At 48.8% G+C, this 15,301-nt stretch overlaps 1 protein-coding gene across 5 annotated transcripts in view; it reads right to left on the reverse strand.

The window, feature by feature from the left end:
- Window positions 1–15,301, reverse strand: part of CHD7 (chromodomain helicase DNA binding protein 7) — an 801,383-nt gene that overhangs the window by 24,514 nt on the left and 761,568 nt on the right. For 2 of the 5 annotated variants that reach the window (XM_085605557.1, XM_085605554.1), the window contains exons 35-37: window positions 11,819–12,040; window positions 11,467–11,610; window positions 10,839–10,979 (exon numbers count right to left, since the gene is read on the reverse strand). In XM_085605557.1, the coding sequence (XP_085461683.1) occupies window positions 10,839–10,979; window positions 11,467–11,610; window positions 11,819–12,040 (507 nt within the window). The remainder of the gene's footprint in view (window positions 1–10,838; window positions 10,980–11,466; window positions 11,611–11,818; window positions 12,041–15,301) is intronic. The other 3 variants (XM_085605555.1, XM_085605559.1, XM_085605558.1) reach the window with 3 other exon arrangements.

Below are 15,301 nucleotides of genomic sequence, written 5' to 3' on the forward strand. Positions count from 1 at the left end.
TGTGTGCTTTCTGTGAATTGCAGGCAGAATTACACATCTTGAAGTTCAGTACACATCGGAGCTCCTAAAAATCGAAGACAGATTTGATAATATGCCAACAATCTTGATGTTTCTTTCTTCATCTACTTATTGTTATGCTTATATCCAAGATAGGTACAAATTCTTTCTTCGACCCTGGTTTTCTAACTAGGAAGCACCACTAATAACAAGTATTGGCATAGCCAATAGGTCTCGCCTTTGGGACCTTATAAGTATTTAGTTATGCAGCACAATATCATTGGTACAACAGCATCAACTGTTGCATGGCTAAACACTTATAAGGTCCCAAAGGCAAGACCTATTGGCTGTGCCAATGCTTGTTTTGTTATGGGTGGCATAAACAGGAGGGTGAAGGTCAGTCAGTCAGTGAGAGTGAGTGAGAGAGTCAGTCAGTGAGAGGGGAAACAGCCACTACAACGCGGCAGCTTCCACGCATAGCATTAACCACGCATGCATTACAACGGATGCGTTGTTACCACGAAAAGCCTTTACCACGCATTCCTTTACTACGAGATACGTAGTAAAGGTATGTGTGTTCAATTAAAAAAGGGGGCTGGGGGGGGTCGCCCCCCCAAAAAAACGCACCTGTTTTCATCGTTTTCTATTTGGGACAATTTCAGTTTATGTTCTTGAAAAATGAGGAGGCAATCGGCATCGTTAGAGGAACCGGAAAGACAATTTCGCTTCCTCTTTATGACGTGAAACGAAAAAAGGAAGAACTTGAAGAGGAGAGGTCGTGGAGAGAGAGGTAAGGGGGATTTTAGTAAAAAAAATAATTTAAGGGACGAGGGAGTGGTGTCGCGCAGGGGTAAAATTATAGCGTTAAAGGGAGGGGCATTTAATAGAAGGGTTTGTGGGTGGGGGACTCACGCAGAACAAGATTTATAGTGTTCAGGACAGGGCGCAGGGGAGCAATTAAAAAAATTGGGAAAGGGATCGGAGATAACCTTTACCATAAATATGCGATTATCATGCATGGTTTTACAACGAAAATCGTTGTAAAGGTATGCTTGATAAAGGCATTTTCGTGGTAAAGGCTATGCGTGGCAATGGCATTCATGTTGTAAAGCATGCGTGGTAAAGGCATGCGTTGCAACGGAACGCGTTGTAACGTCCTATAACCGTGAGAGAGTCAGTCAGTGAGAGAATCAGTCAGTGAGAGTGAGAGAATCAGTCAGTGAGTGAGTGAAAGAGTGAGTGAAAGAGTGAGTGAGTCAGTGAGTGAGTGAGTGAAAGAGTGAGTGAGTGAGTCAGTGAGTGAGTCAGTGAGTGAAAGAGTGAGTGAGTGAAAGAGTGAGTGAGTGAGTGAAAGAGTGAGTGAGAGAAAGAGTGAGTGAGTGAAAGAGTGAGTGAGTGAAAGAGTGAGTGAGTGAAAGAGTGAGTGAGTGAAAGAGTGAGTGAGTGAAAGAGTGAGTGAGTGAAAGAGTGAGTGAGTGAAAGAGTGAGTGAAAGAGTGAGTGAGTGAAAGAGTGAGTGAAAGAGTGAGTGAGTGAAAGAGTGAGTGAGTGAAAGAGTGAGTGAGTGAAAGAGTGAGTGAGTGAAAGAGTGAGTGAGTCAGTGAGTGAAAGAGTGAGTGAAAGAGTGAGTGAGTGAAAGAGTGAGTGAAAGAGTGAGTGAAAGAGTGAGTGAGTGAGTGAAAGAGTGAGTGAGTGAGTGAAAGAGTGAGTGAGTGAGTGAAAGAGTGAGTGAGTGAAAGAGTGAGTGAGTGAAAGAGTGAGTGAGTGAAAGAGTGAGTGAGTGAAAGAGTGAGTGAAAGAGTGAGTGAGTCAGTGAGTGAGTGAGTGAAAGAGTGAGTGAGTCAGTGAGTGAGTGAGTCAGTGAGTGAGTGAGTCAGTGAGTGAGTGAGTCAGTGAGTGAGTGAGTCAGTGAGTGAGTGAAAGAGTGAGTGAGTGAAAGAGTGAGTGAGTGAAAGAGTGAGTGAGTGAAAGAGTGAGTGAGTGAAAGAGTGAGTGAGTGAAAGAGTGAGTGAGTGAAAGAGTGAGTGAGTGAAAGAGTGAGTGAGTGAAAGAGTGAGTGAGTGAAAGAGTGAGTGAGTGAAAGAGAGTGAGTGAAAGAGTGAGTGAGTGAAAGAGAGTGAGTGAAAGAGTGAGTGAAAGAGTGAGTGAAAGAGTGAGTGAGTGAAAGAGTGAGTGAGTGAAAGAGTGAGTGAGTGAAAGAGTGAGTGAGTGAAAGAGTGAGTGAGTGAAAGAGTGAGTGAGTGAAAGAGTGAGTGAGTGAAAGAGTGAGTGAGTGAAAGTGTGAGTGAGTGAAAGAGTGAGTGAGTGAAAGAGTGAGTGAAATAGTGAGTGAAAGAGTGAGTGAGTGAAAGAGTGAATCAGTCTTTTAGCGAGAGAGTCAGTCTTTTAGCGAGAGAGTCAGTCTTTTAGCGAGAAAGAGAGAGTCAGTCTTTTAGCGAGAGAGAGAGAGTCAGTCTTTTAGCGAGAGAGAGAGAGTCAGTCTTTTAGCGAGAGAGAGAGAGTCAGTCTTTTAGCGAGAGAGAGAGTCAGTCTTTTAGCGAGAGAGAGAGAGTCCGTGAGAGAGAGAGAGAGAGAGAGAGAGTCCGTGAGAGAGAGAGAGAGAGAGAGAGAGTCCGTGAGAGAGAGAGAGAGAGAGAGAGAGTCCGTGAGAGAGAGAGAGAGAGAGAGAGAGAGAGAGAGTCCGTGAGAGAGAGAGAGAGAGAGAGAGAGAGTCCGTGAGAGAGAGAGAGAGTCCGTGAGAGAGAGAGAGAGTCAGTGGGCGATCGAGAGAGTCAGTGAGCGAGGGCGAGAGTCAGTGGGCGATCGAGAGAGTCAGTGAGCGAGGGCGAGAGTCAGTGAGCGAGGGCGAGAGTCAGTGAGCGAGAGTCAGTGGGCGAGAGTCAGTGGGCGAGAGTCAGCGGGCGAGAGTCAGCGAGCGAGAGTCAGCGAGCGAGAGTCAGCGAGCGAGAGTCAGCGAGCGAGAGTCAGCGAGCGAGAGTCAGCGAGCGAGAGTCAGCGAGCGAGAGTCAGCGAGCGAGAGTCAGCGAGCGAGAGTCAGCGAGCGAGAGTCAGCGAGAGTGAGTGAGTCAGTCAGCGAGAGTGAGTGAGTCAGTCAGCGAGAGTGAGTGAGTCAGTCAGCGAGAGTGAGTGAGTCAGTCAGCGAGAGTGAGTGAGTCAGTCAGCGAGAGTGAGTGAGTGAGTCAGCGAGAGTGAGTGAGTGAGTCAGCGAGAGTGAGTGAGTGAGTCAGTCAGCGAGAGTGAGTGAGTGAGTCAGTCAGCGAGAGTGAGTGAGTCAGCGAGAGTGAGTGAGTCAGCGAGAGTGAGTGAGTCAGCGAGAGTGAGTGAGTCAGCGAGTGAGTGAGTGAGTGAGTGAGAGAGTGAGTGAGTGAGAGAGTGAGTGAGTGAGTGAGTCAGCGAGAGTGAGTGAGTGAGTGAGTCAGTCAGCGAGAGTGAGTGAGTGAGTCAGTCAGCGAGAGTGAGTGAGTGAGTCAGTCAGCGAGAGTGAGTGAGTGAGTCAGTCAGCGAGAGTGAGTGAGTCAGTCAGCGAGAGTGAGTGAGTCAGTCAGCGAGAGTGAGTGAGTCAGTCAGCGAGAGTGAGTGAGTCAGTCAGCGAGAGTGAGTGAGTGAGTCAGCGAGAGTGAGTGAGTCAGTCAGCGAGAGTGAGTGAGTGAGTCAGTCAGCGAGAGTGAGTGAGTCAGCGAGAGTGAGTGAGTCAGCGAGAGTGAGTGAGTCAGCGAGAGTGAGTGAGTCAGCGAGTGAGTGAGTGAGTGAGTGAGAGAGTGAGTGAGTGAGAGAGTGAGTGAGTGAGTGAGTCAGCGAGAGTGAGTGAGTGAGTGAGTCAGCGAGAGTGAGTGAGTGAGTCAGTCAGCGAGAGTGAGTGAGTGAGTCAGTCAGCGAGAGTGAGTGAGTGAGTCAGTCAGCGAGAGTGAGTGAGTGAGTCAGTCAGCGAGAGTGAGTGAGTGAGTCAGCGAGAGTGAGTGAGTGAGTCAGCGAGAGTGAGTGAGTGAGTCAGCGAGAGTGAGTGAGTGAGTCAGCGAGAGTGAGTGAGTGAGTCAGCGAGAGTGAGTGAGTGAGTCAGCGAGAGTGAGTGAGTGAGTCAGCGAGAGTGAGTGAGTGAGTCAGCGAGAGTGAGTGAGTGAGTCAGCGAGAGTGAGTGAGTGAGTCAGCGAGAGTGAGTGAGTGAGTCAGCGAGAGTGAGTGAGTGAGTCAGTCAGCGAGAGTGAGTGAGTGAGTCAGTCAGCGAGAGTGAGTGAGTGAGTCAGTCAGCGAGAGTGAGTGAGTGAGTCAGTCAGCGAGAGTGAGTGAGTCAGCGAGAGTGAGTGAGTCAGCGAGAGTGAGTGAGTCAGCGAGAGTGAGTGAGTGAGTCAGCGAGAGTGAGTGAGTGAGTCAGCGAGAGTGAGTGAGTGAGTCAGCGAGAGTGAGTGAGTCAGCGAGAGTGAGTGAGTGAGTCAGCGAGAGTGAGTGAGTGAGTCAGCGAGAGTGAGTGAGTGAGTCAGCGAGAGTGAGTGAGTGAGTCAGCGAGAGTGAGTGAGTCAGCGAGAGTGAGTGAGTCAGCGAGAGTGAGTGAGTCAGCGAGAGTGAGTGAGTCAGCGAGAGTGAGTGAGTCAGCGAGAGTGAGTGAGTCAGCGAGAGTGAGTGAGTCAGCGAGAGTGAGTGAGTCAGCGAGAGTGAGTGAGTCAGCGAGAGTGAGTGAGTCAGCGAGAGTGAGTGAGTCAGCGAGAGTGAGTGAGTCAGCGAGAGTGAGTGAGTCAGCGAGAGTGAGTGAGTCAGCGAGAGTGAGTGAGTCAGCGAGAGTGAGTGAGTCAGCGAGAGTGAGTGAGTCAGCGAGAGTGAGTGAGCCAGTCAGCGAGAGTGAGTGAGCCAGTCAGCGAGAGTGAGTGAGCCAGTCAGCGAGAGTGAGTGAGCCAGTCAGCGAGAGTGAGTGAGCCAGTCAGCGAGAGTGAGTGAGCCAGTCAGCGAGAGTGAGTGAGCCAGTCAGCGAGAGTGAGTGAGCCAGTCAGCGAGAGTGAGTGAGCCAGTCAGCGAGAGTGAGTGAGCCAGTCAGCGAGAGTGAGTGAGCCAGTCAGCGAGAGTGAGTGAGCCAGTCAGCGAGAGTGAGCCAGCCAGTCAGCGAGAGTGAGCCAGCCAGTCAGCGAGAGTGAGCCAGCCAGTCAGCGAGAGTGAGCCAGCCAGTCAGCGAGAGTGAGCCAGCCAGTCAGCGAGAGGGAGCCAGCCAGTCAGCGAGAGGGAGCCAGCCAGTCAGCGAGAGGGAGCCAGCCAGTCAGCGAGAGGGAGCCAGCCAGTCAGCGAGAGGGAGCCAGCCAGTCAGCGAGAGGGAGCCAGCCAGTCAGCGAGAGGGAGCCAGCCAGTCAGCGAGAGGGAGCCAGCCAGTCAGCGAGAGGGAGCCAGCCAGTCAGCGAGAGGGAGCCAGCCAGTCAGCGAGAGGGAGCCAGCCAGTCAGCGAGAGGGAGCCAGCCAGTCAGCGAGAGGGAGCCAGCCAGTCAGCGAGAGTGAGCCAGCCAGTCAGCGAGAGTGAGCCAGCCAGTCAGCGAGAGTGAGCCAGTCAGTCAGCGAGAGTGAGTCAGTCAGTCAGCGAGAGTGAGTCAGTCAGTCAGCGAGAGTGAGTCAGTCAGTCAGCGAGAGTGAGTCAGTCAGTCAGTCAGCGAGAGTGAGTCAGTCAGTCAGTCAGCGAGAGTGAGTCAGTCAGTCAGTCAGCGAGAGTGAGTCAGTCAGTCAGCGAGAGTGAGTCAGTCAGTCAGCGAGAGTGAGTCAGTCAGTCAGCGAGAGTGAGTCAGTCAGTCAGCGAGAGTGAGTCAGTCAGTCAGCGAGAGTGAGTCAGTCAGTCAGCGAGAGTGAGTCAGTCAGTCAGCGAGAGTGAGTCAGTCAGTCAGCGAGAGTGAGTCAGTCAGTCAGCGAGAGTGAGTCAGTCAGTCAGCGAGAGTGAGTCAGTCAGTCAGCGAGAGTGAGTCAGTCAGTCAGCGAGAGTGAGTCAGTCAGTCAGAGTGAGTCAGTCAGTCAGTCAGAGTGAGTCAGTCAGTCAGTCAGTCAGAGTGAGTCAGTCAGTCAGTCAGTCAGAGTGAGTCAGTCAGTCAGCGAGAGTGAGTCAGTCAGTCAGCGAGAGTGAGTCAGTCAGTCAGCGAGAGTGAGTCAGTCAGTCAGCGAGAGTGAGTCAGTCAGTCAGCGAGAGTGAGTCAGTCAGTCAGCGAGAGTGAGTCAGTCAGTCAGCGAGAGTGAGTCAGTCAGTCAGCGAGAGTGAGTCAGTCAGTCAGCGAGAGTGAGTCAGTCAGTCAGCGAGAGTGAGTCAGTCAGTCAGCGAGAGTGAGTCAGTCAGTCAGCGAGAGTGAGTCAGTCAGTCAGCGAGAGTGAGTCAGTCAGTCAGCGAGAGTGAGTCAGTCAGTCAGCGAGAGTGAGTCAGTCAGTCAGCGTGAGTGAGTGAGTCAGTCAGTCAGCGAGAGTGAGCATGTCGTGCTGCATCCCGCCCGTCGGCAAGAGCCTGTGCGAGCCGCGTCCGGGCCTCCTCCGGACACTGGGGCAGCACGTCCTCCACCGTATCCCACAGAGAGTGGGAATAACGGTCCAAGAGGCAAGCGGTGTTCAAGGACCGCAGTTGCAAACTAAGGGAAGAGAACAGCTTCTTACCGAGCTGCTCTAGCCTCATGGATTCCCGATCCGGGGGAGCGGACGGGAAGGAGGATTGGGAAGTAGAGGCCTGGATAACCAGGCTCTCGGGCGTGGGGTGTTGGGACAGAAAACTGGGGTCGCCTGGAGCAGGGCGGTGGCGCCGGGCCACGTTCCGATCCACAGGAGGTACTGTGGAGGGCTTGGACCAGGTGCCCTTCAGAACGTCCACTGGTGCCTCATTGAACTGCAGCAGAGGCTCCGAGGAGCTTGCTGACGGTTGAAGCACTTCAGTGAGGAGGTTAGTCCTCACGGCCACAGCAGGCAGCTCCAGCCCAAGGGCTTCGGCCGCCTTGCGCAGCGCCACTGAAAATGCCGCACCTTCCTCCGAAGCCACAGTCAGAGGAGAGATGAAACCAGTGTCCGGGGAGGTGTCCAGACCACTGGCACCCCCCAGCTCATCTGCCCAGTCCTGAGATAAGTTGGCCTGCATGGCCAGAGGGTCCTCAGACCCCTCCCAGTCGCCCCAGTCATCCGATTCCTGATAAACAGGGGGAATAATCGGAGCCGGACGGTAGATGAAATTGTCATCCGTCGGCGCCGGACGGTGCCGCACCGGCGCCGGGCCCGGACCGGGGCTGAACCGGGGAACGGCGTCGTCTGGAGACAGCGTTGGTGGTGGAACCGGTGTCGGCGTCGTGAGGTTGACCGGCACCGACTGAGATCCAGACCTGGATCCCACAGGGACCTGCGGTGTCGGGACCGAAGTCAACAACGGGGCCGGAGCCGCCGGCTAGCTAGGTCGCCCAGTTGAGCCCGCGGGGCCCGAAGGCGCGCGGGCAGGCATCGACGGCAGAGCCAGGCCCCTCATGGCTGAGAGGAAGGCACTGATCTCCGCCGGAGTCGCGTCAGTCCCAGGGACCGGAGGGTATGGGGACGGACGCGGCTCCTGCTGCTCCGACTGAGCCGAGGGGGTGGTACCACCCGGACCCTTGACCGAGTCGCGCGACCGGCGAGGGGAGTCCGAAGAGCGATGTCGCCTCTTGGACTTTTTAGCATGCTTCGACTTACCCGAAGACTTCGACTCCGACGAGCGGTGGTGGTGGCTGCGGAGCTCGAGAAGCTTACAGGACCGCTCCCGCCTTGCCTTCGAGGTCAAGGCCTGGCAGTCGATGCACGACTCCGCATCGTGGTCCGCCACCAGGCAGTAAAGGCACCGGCGGTGGTGGTCCATCACCGACATCAGTCGATGACAGGAGTCACAGGCTTTAAACCCGGGCATCCTACCGGCACCAGTTCGAATCGAGTAGACAAGAGACCAGAAAGTTTTAGTCAAAAAGTGACTAAAGGGGTAAGCTCTTCCCGGATCAGCGCTGTCTGGCGCGGAAAAAAGAAGAACTGAAGTCAGCGCGCGAGGGCGGCGTCTAAGTACTTCGATGACGCCATTCCGGCGCACGACGCCGATGACGGACGCGGAGCCGCAGACGACGCCTAGCGACGCGCAAGGGGTATTGCTGACGAAAAATCTTTCCGGATCCAGCCCGACGCCTGAGGATATTCTAAGGTGAGGAATCTAACTAACTTGTTTCTTTCAGATAACCTATTTTATAAATAACTTAAAACATTTTTTTAAACATGCATATAATTAAATATATATTAATTAAAATCTACACTAGTCTTCAATGATGCAAAGTAAATGGTTGTGTGATTAATAAACGCATGCCTTAACTACGCGGTCTAAACCCCGACCGCGTCTTTACCATGTATGCCTTTACATGTTTGGTAAATGGGCATGTGTGGTAAAGATCACACTCCTGGCCTTCTGCCCTAAAACCTAAAGACACCCTAAACTTAAAATTCCTTCTTACCGCCTACCCCAGCTCAACTGTCCCCTCAACCTGAAAACTGCCCCTATCCTGTCCCCTACCCTGAGCCCTACAACTCAGCCCCCTTAAAACTACTCTGACCCCAGCCCCCTTCCCGAGCCCTAAAACAAGCCCCCACCCCCTAAAACTTAACCCCACCTACCTCAGTCCCAGCCCAACTGGCCCCTCTGCCTTAAAACTGCCCCTTTCTTTTCCCCTGAGCCCTAAAACTGCCCCAGCCCTGAAAACTTCCACGACCCCCCAACCACCGAAAACTACCAACCCAAATAATCTACCCCACTTCCGTTCCCTGCCCTGAGCCCTAAAACTCCCAACTGCCCCCTCCACCTGAAAACTGCCCCAGCCCTAAAACTCCCGCCCCCAGCACTGAAAACTACCCCACAACCCCTACAAAGCTGCCCCTCTCCTTTTCCTGCACTGAGCTCTAAAACTCCCGCCCCCCAGCCCTGAAAACTACCACAACCACCTCCCTGTCCTGAAAACTACCCAGCCCCTGAAAAATACCCCCCCACCCCCTCAAAACCCATCTTACCTCTCCTCCTCCTCCCAATTCTTCCTCTTCCTGCTTCTTGCTCTTCCGCCTGGCAGTAGCAGCAACTAAACCGCGCATATGCCTCAACCACAAATATGGGTGGTTTAGACACGCACGCTACCATCGCCTGCGTGATTCACCCCCCGTAGTTCATGCTGTGTGGTTAAGGCCGTTTCCCAAAGTAAATTACATGTAAAGACCACCGATGTAATGACTACTGATGCAATTGTCTCAAAAGTGACAACTGACATGCCTATAACCACATGATGCCATTACTCACAGCTCAGTGAAAGGACAGTTTTTCAAAAGGGGGAACTTTTGGGAAGCCCTTCTGACCTCAGAGTTAGGTTGTGGGGTCTCATAATGACAGTTGAGGTCCTCGGTGAACATGTACGATTGCTGTTTTCTGAGGCAAACATATAAAAAACAAAAAGGGCTTGCTTGGAGTGGAACATATGGCAGGGATGCACACTCTCCAGAGCCATGCACATGCCGGACCATTTCCAAGCCAGTAATCGTAGAGAGGAGGGTGGTTTGGAAATCATACTTAAGAGAATGTAGTGGAAATAAGCTAGGGAAGTTAGTTAAGTTAGACATACAGTGTCAATATTTGTAGAACACCCATATTAGCAGGAAAGGGACAGACCACTGGACAAATTTAAGCACTTACAAGACTGGTCATTCTCTTTATTCTGTTTTTGTCAAAGTACCACTTTAGTTAGAAATGCTCACTTAATGATTGTTGGGTGATTAATCAGACGTTTCATTCTGCAACTTTGAACATGTTTAGCTTTGATTTTTAGAGTTTGTACTGTTCCTATTTATAATGGGTAAAATCAAAAATATAAAACATTAAACTGAAATTAAATAGGAATTAACAGTGCTGGATACTTTCTCAAACTTCCCATGTCAAATACAAAACCGACTTAATACCAAGAACCAAGTCGATCTAACTTGATGAGGTTCTGGATCATGCTCCTAGAGGGGAAATTCTCTACCCAAAAGCGATCCTGGATCTCAAAGTTCTGGCCTCCAGCTAAGATTTAAATATACGTGAGAGAGCCTAGTACAGGAAAGGAAACAAACTTCCAACTGCAGACCGTTCTAATCCACAGCAGTAGGCTATGGGCACAAGAGGATTATTCTATGAGGATTACAGTTTTTTTTTGTTTTTTTTAACACTTGCATGGTCAGCTTCAACAGTATTCTCAACTACAGCCATTTACAATGGCAACTTTCCTAGTTTAGCCCAACTCTGGTTATGAATATTAGTTTACAATAGCCTGCTATTGAGTCCTGACTCATATACAATCACCTATGATGGGGTGCCATGACTTATAGCCAAGTATATGTGCCTCTGCATCTGAAAACTTACATTAAGGATCAGAAATATAGTAGTGCCAAGAGAATTTAACAAACAAAGGACGACTGACACGAGAAAACACTGAAATTATGTGCATTGTAGTACACCAAAAAGAACAGGCACAGATGATCGTAAAATGTATTAGATAGTCATTGCTCATTTTTAAAAGACAACGTAAAACAGCAGAGGATCCAACTAGTTAAAACAATTTACTGAAGAACAATAATTCGTTATTATACATATGTAGCTATAATGTGCAAGAGTATCTTGTACAAATAAAAACACAGAACTATAGCTCAGAACAGAGTAGCTTACTTCAAAACAGGGCAAATGTGCCTTCTTAAGACGTTGTTTGCAGCAGGAATGGAATGAGAACAAACAAGAATAGTGTGGGCTTCATTTACCCAAAGGTGACTATACAGACTTTATGTATCATTTAACAGGATTAAGAGCCATGACCCATAGGAGTGCTAAAAAGATAGTACCTTCTTTCCATTTCGTTTATTTACAACAGGCACCCTCTCCTCTCCGGTCAAGGTGTTTATATCCAGTTTATTAGGATTTCGACATCGATGACGTTTTTGCTTAGGCTTCTGAAATGGGGAATAAAACCCATCTGCATTCTTCTTTAAAAAGAAAACATGTTTATATTTTAGTCAATGTCAGTCTTTAATCACACAGTTTAAAATAGAATTATAGCAGTTCCAGGGAATCCGGTGTGAAAAGCTATTTCAAGGAACATTTGATGCACTGTGCTTTTGATAGGCATATGAGGTGAACAGGGACACAATTAACGAGAATTATGATGACGAAACTGCCAAATGTACGTGAACAATTCAGCCAAAAATCGTCATGTTAACTTTTCTTTGCAACTATGGGTTATAAGGTTTGACATTTGTAGAGGTTAGGGTGTGTGTTTTAGACATGCGCTAATGCAGCATGATGAAACATGAGTCTTAAATAGACCGTAAACAAGATTATCAGGTGTTTAGAATCATGCACAAAGTTAAGAGGAAGCCGCAGGAAATGTAAAAGCATGTATTGTTATCATGCAAGATGAAGCACTACTAATCAGCGCTATACTCTTTAAAAATGGAAGTTTAAGCTCATTACTAAAGTGCAGAATTGTCCCCAAGATGGGATGGGTAACTGGTAATTGAAGGGTATCGAAGGGCTTAGCCTCAGATTCCTCTGCATGGTCCCACTTGCTCTCCAATCGGGGGACAGCAGTGGTGCTGTGATTGACCCCTGCTGGCACTGGAGAGGAAGTAGAAGCACAAACAATGGAAAAAGTAAGTTTACATTGCACTGTCATCAGAGAAATACACACTGATTTTAAAGAGTACAGCGCTATTCTGTACCACACAGTACACACAAATTCAAGTTTTTAAAGCCATATGTTATCTCAGTGATACTTTATTGCATGAAATAAGTCAACAAAACGGTCAGAAAATGGATTACTTACTGGTACATAACTCGGCATATCGACAGTGTAAGTAGGATGCAATTTAAGCCATTCAACCAAGTCCTTGTTCTGTGGAGCATCTTCACCCAATAGTTTACTTCCATCCTCTAAATTAATGACCGGTATGTGAGCGTCTGGGTCCAGCTGTGCGGGAGATGGAATGTTTCTAGTTGGTGGTGTCTCAACATCCTCTTCATATGCTTTGGTCACTTCTGCATCCTCCTGCGAAAGAGCAAGTTACGGTGAGACTTAACTATACAATTGAATTACTTATTAAAAGTGTGTGTCTAGTGGGATCTGAACATGGCAATATATAATGCATTTGCTTCAAAGCAAAAACTAATGTTATACGCTTGGACACACAGTGAACAAGCATAGATAGTCCTCTGATCGAGGTCGTCAGCTTTGGGCAAAAAGCGGAAATCGCTAATAGGTAGCTGGAAATTAAAACTACACTGTACTGCACAGACAACACATTTAGAAAATATTCTCTGAACATTGTGATTAGTTCTACCTTCCAGTCTTCTGAATAGGCCCCTCCGCTCTCAGCACTTATCCAATCTACAAACCTCACCTCTGAACGGTTTCTGGTCTCAAATTATGATGACTCTTGCCCCAACACCCAGAACGCCCTCTATCATTTAACCTTTAAGCATTTCTTTTCTCACTGGTGTGCACCCACAATGCTAGACAGCTGATGTACCATTACCAATCAAAAAGAAACGGCTAATATCACCAACCCCCTCCCACACCTCCACCTTGCAACTACCATTCAAGTTTCTGAACTCTCCTCTTTCTTGAAAATGTTGAAACATTTGATCTTTACATGCGTTATGCTTTACTGCTACTTCCATGACCTACTTCACTCCCTCAGCATGAATTAGGTAGTCCAATCCAGCACACTGAGACAGCAGGAATCACAACACTTCTCATGAGAACAGACTCGTAGCTACATATTTCCATCTTGCTCCGTCTGAGCTTTTGAAAGTAAATCACTCCAGCCTACTCAATTTTGCATCACATGGCATAGCCAGCATGGTGCTCTAATGGTGCTCCATATAACTCTCTAATCGCAGTTGTACTCGGCTCAACCTTTGCTGCTTCGGCCTTTATCACCTCTGTGGATGACAGCCATACAGTCATGTTAACCTTGCTCATGTCTGAATCCAAAACTCAAATTAAAATGGGCAGGAGCAGAAAAAGGCTGACTCCTAGCTGAGGAGCTCTTGGTTCAGGTATGGAATCCCCAGCCATTCTGACAACAGGGGCATTGCCTGGAGGGGGGGGGGGGGGGGGGGGGGGGGCGGGAGGGGAATTAAGATGCCTGCTGCTAATTGAAACCCCTGAGACTCAGGGAAGGTGAAGCACACTACTGATGCTTGATGGGGTAGACCCGGCTGATGGAAGGCTGGCACGCATGACAAAGATGGCAGACGACAAACAGCGACACAGCGTCCAGTGTCCGAAGTCGGTGCAATACTCTACGTTTTGGTGGAGCGGTTCTTGAAAGCACACTATTGCTGTGTGGGTGGAGCCCTGTCCAGAGCTGGCCCAACATCTGCATACAAAAGGGGGTGGTGATGGACGGAGCATCAGAACCAATCAAACACTCACACCCAGTCAACAGATCTGGGTTTGATCCATCACCGTTCTTTAGCCCACTCTGCCACCCCAGTTCAGACATGGCCATATGCAAATCAGTCTGACCCTGTTCCTCATGGGAACAGTCCAGCCCGAATTGCCAAGCCATGCCTTCCCTGGACCGGAAACAAGCTTCCTAGGACCGGTTTCTGGCATTTCAGCCGTCTTCAGCCAGGCTTGCTTGAATCCATCACCAACCCCTTTTGTGGTAGAACGGGGAGGGGCAATGCCTGACTCTGGGCCCCGCTGAGTACTATTGAGACAACCTTAATTGTGTGGTACACCCCACACTAGTAATGTAATTTCCACTCTTCAGCCGCACATCAGACATAAGCACAAATTGATTGTTTATTAGTTGAGCAGAGGTTGACTCCAATGATTCAAGAGGTAATACAGTGCCACAAACTGTCTCGGATTATGGCCTAATACAGATTATGATCAAACGGCGAGAGATGGGTAACAAAATGATGGGAGACCCATGGCACTTGAACGATTCCCTTTAATGGATGTGGTCGACCTGTCTGAATTAAACACAAGCGCAGAGATTTATCACAGAGATATTGCAGGAAACACCCACACAACTAATGAAAGCAAACTGCACGCATTCGTACTACAAGAAGTTATAAGCAGCCTCCCAATCAGATTCCGCTCCCATGCTGCCACACCTAAGGTCAGTCTCTTTTTCCTCCCTGGTTTTCCTGCCCCAGAGCTGTTTAACTGAAAGAACCTATATCAGTTGCAGAAATCCTCACAGTGATCCAACACTTGAAGTCAGGCAAGGTGCCCAGCCGAGACTGTTGTGCTGTAGCGTTCAACAAACTCTTTGGGCCTTTGATAGCTCCACTCCTTGCCGAGGTGTTTAACTGCCTGAACCACTACCAGGGCCATTCCCAAATCATGGCTGAAGGGAAAAATCACTCTGATCATGAAATCCTACTCTACTCTTGTCGTGTTGTCTGATCTCCTTGTTGAAAATAGACGCAAAGATCTTCACTAAAGTCTTGGCAAACCACATAGAATCCATAGTGCTTCTCCCGATCCACACCAGACTGGTTTTATTTCTACAAGATCTACTAGTGATTTCACAAAATGAGCTCTCCATCTGCTGGAACTGGAGTGGAAATGCCACAAGCAGGTGGTAGTGCTGCTTTTGGATGCAGAGAAAGACAAGCAAACACAGTGTGGAGCTTATTATTCATAACCAACCATGTTAGAGTAAAAAATCATGGAACACTGCGGCGTGACAAGGTGTAAGTAGAACACAACAGTGTGCCTTAATTTCACTGGCGTTTCAGCACTAATATTCATTCCACTTGGGCTTCAGGCTCCTTGACATGATGGCTAAGTTTAGGAAGAAGTAGCACGTATGTAAAGAAAGCTGAGCCTTTCTTCCGATTTATTCTGCTAACATGGCTGATGATTAGCAGTACAGTACATGTGGTATGTGTTTTCTTGTCTTTCTTCTGTTCTGAGGAGGCTACAGGCCAAAATGCATCGACTCTCGTAAGTGGAGGAGTCCCACTATATAAAACGGCCTTTTGATTAATTTAGTTTCTCCAAAGGGAGTAAAACAACAAATGGTTTTCCAGTTGACTCCATGCCATTATACTACCTCCAAAGGGATTAAACACAAACTAAAACAAACACCTATAATGTATTTAAAGTCAATGAGGGGAAAGAATGGATTGATATTGCATAATCCTTCTTGCAGTCGATGCTTGTGATATTTTATTAATATATGTTTAAGTCCTGAGACCTTAAAGTAAAAGGCGGATGTTTGTGATGTACTGTGATTTTCTGTCTAGAGCCTTTGAAGTAAAAAAGAAAAGAATTTTAGATATA

The sequence above is a fragment of the Triturus cristatus genome, chromosome 5_1, assembly GCF_964204655.1.
Source record: "Triturus cristatus chromosome 5_1, aTriCri1.1, whole genome shotgun sequence".
Classification (NCBI taxonomy): Eukaryota; Metazoa; Chordata; class Amphibia; order Caudata; family Salamandridae; genus Triturus; species Triturus cristatus.